Source organism: Gymnogyps californianus, unplaced genomic scaffold, assembly GCF_018139145.2.
Source record: "Gymnogyps californianus isolate 813 unplaced genomic scaffold, ASM1813914v2 HiC_scaffold_67, whole genome shotgun sequence".
Taxonomy (NCBI): Eukaryota; Metazoa; Chordata; class Aves; order Accipitriformes; family Cathartidae; genus Gymnogyps; species Gymnogyps californianus.
The window spans coordinates 231,745-239,513 of record NW_026114460.1 but is presented as its reverse complement, the minus strand read 5'-3'; the positions used below and the strand labels follow the sequence as shown (position 1 = coordinate 239,513).

The 7,769-nt window shown below is 61.6% G+C and overlaps 1 protein-coding gene across 1 annotated transcript in view; it reads right to left on the bottom strand.

Annotated features, from left to right (window-relative positions):
• Window positions 1–5,845, bottom strand: part of LOC127029060 (dynactin subunit 2-like) — a 23,231-nt gene extending 17,386 nt beyond the window's left edge. The window contains exons 1-7 of the mRNA XM_050914719.1: window positions 5,807–5,845; window positions 5,612–5,683; window positions 4,364–4,432; window positions 2,451–2,456; window positions 1,928–2,024; window positions 1,755–1,816; window positions 162–260 (exon numbers count right to left, since the gene is read on the bottom strand). Coding sequence (XP_050770676.1) covers window positions 162–260; window positions 1,755–1,816; window positions 1,928–2,024; window positions 2,451–2,456; window positions 4,364–4,432; window positions 5,612–5,683; window positions 5,807–5,845 — 444 coding nt within the window. The remainder of the gene's footprint in view (window positions 1–161; window positions 261–1,754; window positions 1,817–1,927; window positions 2,025–2,450; window positions 2,457–4,363; window positions 4,433–5,611; window positions 5,684–5,806) is intronic.
• Between the last annotated feature and the right edge of the window lie 1,924 nt (window positions 5,846–7,769).

The following is a 7,769-nucleotide window of genomic DNA, read 5'->3' as shown; positions in this document are numbered from 1 at the left end:
CAGCGAAGGGGAGAAATTCTGCTGCAGTATTGGTAAACTGAGCAGTGACCCAGTCAGGAATAACCGCCTTTGCCCGCTGATCCAAGTGCTCTGGGCACGGGGTGGGGGGAAAGGGACCCTGCGTGCCCGCCACTGCTCCCCAGGGCAGGGGTGATTCTCACCTGGATCTGCTCCACCTCCCTGAACAGCTCCTGCACCTCGTGCTGCAGCCGCTGGTACCGCTGCTGGGGCGTCTCTTTGGCACCAAGACCCTCGCCGAGCTGCAGAGGGAGGAACGTGGGGGTCAGGCGGGGGCTCACGGCCTGCCTGCGGCACCAGGCACCCAGGGCAGGGGGGGCTGGGATGCTGGTATCCAACTCCCCTCAGTGCCTGCCCACACCTGCGCAGAAAGGCAAGAAAAGGGATTGAGCAGGGAGAACAAGCGGGTGAGGCCCTCGCCAGCCAGGCAGGAGCAGCCTCATGTGCCCAGGAACCTGCCCCTCACGGGGGACCTGAGACAGACCTGCTGGGGGGACAACCCAGCAGGGCAGAAGCAGCCCAGGAGGCTCCTAAGTGCATCGACGACAACGGCCTCCTCCAAGTGACAGAGGAGCCAATGAGGAAAGGGGCTCCGCTGGAGCTCCTCTTCACCAACAAGGAGCTTGGGCTCCTTGGGGATGTGGAGCTCAAAGGCAGCCTGGGCTCCAGTGACCACGACATGGCGGAGTTGAGGATGCTGAGGGCAGGGAGGAGGGGGCTCACAGCCCCGGCCTTCAGGACAGCACACTCTGGCCTCTTCCAAGGTCCGCTTGCAAGAGTCCCCTGGCATCGGGCAACGGAGGCAAGAGGGGCCCAAGAAAGCTGCTGGATGGTCAAGAATCCCCTCCTCCAAGCTCCAGAGTGCTCCGTCCCAACGAGGGGGCAGTCAGGCTAAAAAGCCAGGAGGCTGCCTGGGTGAAGCCCAGGCACACAAAGGAAGGAGGCAGAGGCTGGAGCAGGGACAGGGAACCTGGCAGGAGGAGAGACATTGCCTGAACAGCCAGGGATGAGGCTAGGAAAGCCAAAGCCCAGCTGGAACTCAACCTGGCCAGGGACGTCCAAGGCAACAAGAAGGGCTTCTGTGAGCACCCAGGTGCCGGAAGGAAGGTGAGGGGGAACGGCGGCCCGGTGCTGAAGAAGGCGGGAGACCCGGCCACGCAGGACGCGGGCCAGGCTGAGGCACTGAAGGCCACCTTTGCTTCCGTCTCGACCGGCCCCACCGGCCGTCAGGAATCCCCGGTGCCAGCGGCCGGGGAAAGGCTGGCGCAAGGCAGACGTCCCCTTGGCAGACGAGGATCAGCTCCAGGAACACTTAAGGAAACTGGACATCCCGAAGGGAACGGGCACAGATGGGATGCACCCGCCAGGGCTGAGGGATCTGGCTGTTGGCATTGCAAGGCCACTCTCAATAATCTTCGACGGGTCACGGTGACTGGGAGAAGGGCTGGAGGGCTGGAGGAAAGCAAACGTCTACCCCATCTTCAAGCAGGGCAAGAAGGAGGACCCAGGGAACCCCAGGCCCGTGAGCCTCGCCTTCTTCCCTGGGAAGGCGATGGAGCAGCTACTCCTGGAAACCATTTCCAGGCACGTGAATGACAAAAAATCATCAAGAGAAATCAGCATGGCTTCACCAAGGGCAAGTCATGCTCGACCAACTCAATCAACTTCTACAAGTTGAGTGGGGACGAGGGACCGTGCACTGGGGTGGCTCACATCCCCACGTGCTCTGGACTCACAATTTCACACTCCCCAGACTTGTAGCCTGTTGTCCTGGGCTTGCTGATGTTATCAGAGGAATCTGGAAGAGGAAGAGCAGGGTGTCACCCCAAAACACCCAGGGCGGCTGTGCCCTCCCCGGGGTCAGCTCGGGGTCCCCACAGCCCACCCTTCCCTGAAGCCCCTGGCTCACCCACTCCCTCGGTGCTCAGCTGCTTGTCCTTGAACTTCTCGTAGGTGGCGTTCCAGTCGATGGTGAGGTGCTCCACGCTGGAGCTGGTGAGCTCCTCCTGCACACAACGCTCGGCATGAGGGACGAGGCAGCCTCGAGGGTTTGTCGGCAGAGCTGCCGCCTCCCCGCACCGCCAGCGGCCGTCTGGGGCCGGGGCTGGGGAGAGGACAGACAGAAATGGGGGCGGGGGGTGAAGGCGGCCCTGTCCTCCCCAGGAGAGGGGCGCAGCCCCCAGGGACTGACACGCAGGGACTGAACCCAGCCAAGGGTCTGCCAGGGCAGCCAGAGCTGTCCAGGACATGGCACCTCCCCAGGACCTGAAGCGCTTTCGGGGAGCCCCAGCACGCTGCGGTGGGACAAGAGGGGGTGAGAGCAGCGGGAGCAGCGCTAACAGCGTTAGGGGGGCCGTCCGGCTGCGGGGAGGCAGCGGTGAGCGCCCGTGAGCAGAGCGCAGGGTTACGGCGGCCGATGGACGGGCTCTTACCAGCTCCTTGCGTTTCCCCAAGGTGAGAAAGCCAGAGCAAGGTTAGGAGGAGAGGGGGGAGAGAGAGACAAAAATCGCCTTAGAAGGTTTGTCCCACGCACAAGTAAATATTGTTAATGTCACCAATGCTGAGTTACTGCGTTCCTTTGATCTTCCAAAGGCAGTTTGCCTTGAATTCTCACCAAAGAATAATGTTCTAGCATTACCATCACCCATGTCCCTGCGCTGAGGCTGCTGCCGACCTGGCCCCCCCCGGCCCCTCGCCAGGGCTCAGGAGCCAGGCGGGACGTGGGGGCCACCAGCACGGAGGCGAGGACAGCGGCGGGGGTAGAGGCTGCAAGAGTGGGGGCAGCGGCTGGCTGGACCCCTCGGCCGGGCACCCCGGGGCAGCCAGGGCTGGGGGCAGCCGGGGCCACGCTGGTCAAGGTGCCCAGAGAAAGCGTGCAAGCAGGATGCGGCTGGAGTCTGGGGGCGACGCGGCCGAGCCCCCGCTCTGATAACCTCCCTCCAGCTCCGGCTCTTCTTTTCCCCCCGGGGGGGATGTGAGCAGAGCCCCGGGCAGGACGGGCCCCCATGCAGCAGCCCAACGCCTCCTGGGTCCCCGGGGCTCCTGCGGGTAGGAGGGAGGGATCGGCTGCAGTTTGGGGGGGCCAAACCTCGATGCCGGTCCCTGGAGGGGCACGAGCTGTCCCCTGCTTAGCAGCCGCCCCGTGCTGTGCTGGCAGCAGGGATGGGGGCTCAGCCTGGCCCCTCTCGCCTGCCCGTGTCCTGCCCAGCCCTGCAGTGTGCTGCAAAGCCTGGCAGGACGGGCTGAGGTAGGATGGCAGCGACCGGCACTGGGCAGCACCCCTCTGCACAGGTAGCATCACTGCCGGGGGGCACCGCTCTATTCTCGGGCACCATTTTGGCATGACCAAGGCCTGACGGGAGCAACGTTGGCTGGAAACAACCCGTTTCAGTGTGTCTTGCTGCCCTGGCTCTTGCAAGGGATCTCTTTGCCCCCCTCAGAATTGGGGGCCGGGTGCCCGGCGTGCCCCTGCCCCACGTGCAGTGCACGGTGCCATGCCAGCCCACATGTGGTGGGGCCGTGCCGACCCCACGTGCCCCACAAACGCTGGCTGCACCGCGGGGAGAAGCCGGGTCTCGCCTCCGTGCCACCAAGGCCCAGCTCCCCCTCCCCGGCTTGGGTCAACCGGGAGCACGTGCTGGTGAAGCGGGGCCCGGGGGGCACTGAGCAGCCGTTTGGGCTGTGATCCCCGAGCACCCGTCAGCTTGCAGCCTCATTGGCAGAGCCGGGGGTCACCAGGCAGCCCCTGGGTGCGCCCCTCGTGCCGTGCCGGCCTCGAGGATGGGCCCCCAGTGTCACCCCACGTCAAAGCCACCGCGTGGCAGCCCCACGGAGAATGACCACGGCCTGGGAGTGACGGGCTCTGGCACGGGGCTGCTCTGCGGGACGATGACGCCATTTGGAGCTGTTTTATGGGGGTGAACTCGCCTCAACAGGCCCCCCTCGGCCTCCGTGTGCTGCCCAACGGGCACTGCCCGTGCCCAGCCAACGGGGACGGGGGGCTGGCCAGCGCTGCTCACGTCTGCTGCCCTCGGCCGCGTTCTGCAGGATGGGGATGCCGGGGATGGGGACGCCGGGGATGGGGATGCCCACCCTGCGTGGGGTGGGGGCTGTGCCCTGCCCTTGCTTCATGGCCCCCCAAAGGGCTGCCAGGCTGAGAGATGGGGGTGCCCTGTTGCTGGGACATGTCACCGTGGGGGGGACGTGGTACTGCGGGGGCGCGTGCGGGGACATGAGCCCTTTCCCTGCCATGGTGCCGGTCCCCCTGCGCCGCACGCCTGCGGGATGGGGGCACGGGCACACTCGCTCGCCCCCACCCCACGGCACGGCCCCGGCGAGGCCTTACCAACTCGAACTCGGCCTGGTCATCCTCGGACACATCGCTGCTCTCATAGACCTCAGGTTCGTTCCAGGCCTGGGGCGCAAACGGCCTCTGCTGAAACCCCACCTCTCCTCGGCTGCTTATTATCCCTTTGTGATCAAATACCCCACAATTGCCCCAAACACCTTCAGACGCCGCCTCAGCCCACAGACACCCGTGGCACCTACCTGCCCCCACACCCCCCATCTCCCCAAAGACTCCACGTCCCTTCTGGACACCCCTGACGTCCCCAAACACCCCACTTACTGCCCCGTCCCACCAACACCCCCAAATGCCCTGGGCCCTTACAGGCACCCCAATTCCCACCATCGCCCCAAATACCCCAGCTACTCCCAACCCCCCCAGAGATGCCCGTTGCCCCCCCCCAGACAGTCCCCAGCACCTCCCAGCTCCCCAAACACCCCACCTACAGCCCCAGCTTCCTCAGACCCCCCCCGCACACCCCAAATGCCTCCGATCCCCCACAGGTGCCCCCTCTTAACACCTTCCATTCCCCTCACACCCCCAGACTCCCCAAATGCCCCAGTTACTCACCCAGAGCCCCCGATCCCCTCACACCCCCAAACCCCTCTGATCCCCTCACAGCCCAACAATCCCCACACTTCCCCCACACCCCCCCACTTCCTGCAGACCCCCTCGATCCCCTCAGACTTTCCAACCCCCTCACTTCCCCTCGACCCTCTCGGACTCCCTCGGTCCCCTCAGACCCCCTGGATTCCCCCCCGCCCCCACCTCATCAGACCCCCCCAGATCCCCTTGATCCCCTCATTCTCCCCCTGGCCCCCTGACCCCCTCATTCTCCCCAGCCGCCCCCCTGATCCCCTCAGACCCCCCGATCTGCCCAGACCCCCCCCAAGATGTGGGGTACCTATAGGGGTACCTATAGGGCTGTCTTCGGATAGGGGCCCACACTTCATAGCAGAAGCCGTTCAAAGTTTAGCTAAAATAGGGGTAAAATGGGATCTCCACACCCCATGGAGACCTCAAGCAAGCGGGAAAGCAGAAAGAATGAATCAAAGCCTGAAAGGACAGATAAGTAAAATTTGCCAAGAGGCTCAGATGAAGTGGCCAGATGCTTTACCCTTAGCTTTGCTATGATTACACGTTCAGCCTAGAACTAAAGAAAAGATGAGTCCTTTTGAAATCATGTACGGTAAACCTTATCAGGTGACAGAAACAGGAGTTAATCTCGAAATTTTAGGGAAACATTACCTGGAAGAATATGTTATCTCTTTGGGAAAGGTTCTGTCTTCTCTTCACAGGTATGGCACTGTGAGCGCACCGCTATCCCTGGACGTGCCTGTGCATCAATACCGACCCGGAGACTGGGTGTATCTGAGGACATGGTCAGACGAACCGTTGAAGGAAAAGTGGAAAGGACCTTTCCAGGTTTTACTCACCACTTACACAGCTGTCAAGCTCGAAGGAGTCGCCCTGTGGATACATTACAGCAGGATCAAGCCAGCCACGTCACCAGTATGGACTGTCAAACAAAAAGGACCTTTACGCTTCAAATTAACTCGGGAATCATGAAGCTATGCTTTGTATCTTTTGCAGTGATGTCAGGAAGTACAGAGATTGATAGAAGGGGACCTGTGGGGCGGGTCCATGTGGGTCTCTGGGACACGTCCTCAGCGATGGCAGTGCCCGCGGGGCAGCACCCTTGCATGTTTCTTGGACGACCTGGTCGTGGTGCCCTTGGGCGGGGGCTGAAGAGGAAGGAGCTGCCTGTGTCCCGCTGGAGGTTTCGCCGGGGGCTTGAGCTCTACAGAAGAAGGAAAAGGGGCCACGGGCAATGGCTCCTGCCGGCACAGCGAAGGCAGCCGTTTACGCAGGATGGTGGATACACCCTCCTGCCTCCAAATCGGGCAAGAGCCTGGTCTGAGGCAGAGCCATCGTGGGGTGCGCGCAGGCAGAAAGGAAAGCAGCAGCCACCTCCCTCCGACCGCTCGCCTGGCATTCACTGATGGTAGCAAAAAAGGATTTGCTCACATTTTGTTTTCTTCTCGTTCGTGCGCAGATACCGGAAAGAAGGCAGCAGAAGTACACACTAGCTAAAACCCTTTTGTGGCTGGCAATAAAGGTGCCTCTTGGCTGGGAGCACGAGAAGTACCCCTTTTTCTGCTCTTGATTCTTTATATACAGTTTCAAGACTACTCACATCTTCATTTTTACAGTTTACGTAACCTATACGCTTTGGCCACATCATCACTTGTTACCATTTGCTCTTGAGTATTTGCTCACGTGAACCCCCCGTGCAAGCATGCCTGATGCATATTTATTAGCTGAAGTTGCACTATTCTGTTGCAACTTTGCCGCTTTCAGCCAGTTTGGTCTGGTTTCTTCTAACAGCAAACCTCTTCTACAGGCAAGGTCATTGTCGGTCAAGTTCCATTGCGCATGTCTTCAAAGCCATCTTTACATGGTGGCTTTTCTTATGTGACATTGACAAGGTGACACGCTTGTCCCGCAATCCCCGATTTCTTTATTCTCTTTCTAGTTTTATTTCAGAAGAACCGGGACCTCGCTGGGCGGCTCCCAAAGGCGGCCGCCAGCTTTGGTGGCAGGACCCAGTTAAGGACGTCCCTCTTCAGCAGGACCAGGATGAGGATGGCGATCTGCAGGAAGGCGAGGAACAGAAGGAGTCTCCTGGGGGAACAGGAGAGGGGTCAGGCAGAATAGGGGGCAAATTTGTCTCAGCTCTTTCCAACCACCCTCTTTGAATGCCACCGTGGGACCTTGCAGCGTGCTGGGCACAACACGCCCCGCTCAGGACTGGGGTAAGGGGCCCGGGCATCTCTCTCGGCTCTGCTGTGTGTCTCGCCAGTGGCCCCAAAATCCCCCCTTACATGCCCCCCAAGCTAGGAAGAAAAGAAATACTGAAGCATTTCATCCCGGAGAAGTCCAAAGCTGCCTAATGCCCTTGGACCACTGGCACGGGCATCCCACTGCCTATGGAAGAGCCCCGGCACCCCGAGCCCCCAGGGCAACTCACCGCAGCCAAGAAGTGATCTTATGCCTCCTTGATGCCAGCCGCTCCTCCTACAGGCCAAGGCACACAGGGACATGTGTTGGGGTGTGCGAGGCGGCCGAGGTTTGGGGGCTCAGACCCCCTCCCTCGTCCCCGCTGAGATCAGTGCCCCCATGTCCCCTGGGCACAGTGCCCAAGGCCCACAGCGGGCTTGTCTGTCCTACCAGCCTCACAGCCACCATCTCCTGCATCAGCGACTCGCCTGTCTCGTCTGCCTGCACCGTCTTCCCCCTGCTACGGACACCATGGGGTTCGGGGCTGTGAGAAGAGACCTCGGGCATGGCAAGCCCCCGGGTGGCCAACGGGGAGCCAGGGTGCTGCCCAGCCTCTGCTGGGGCT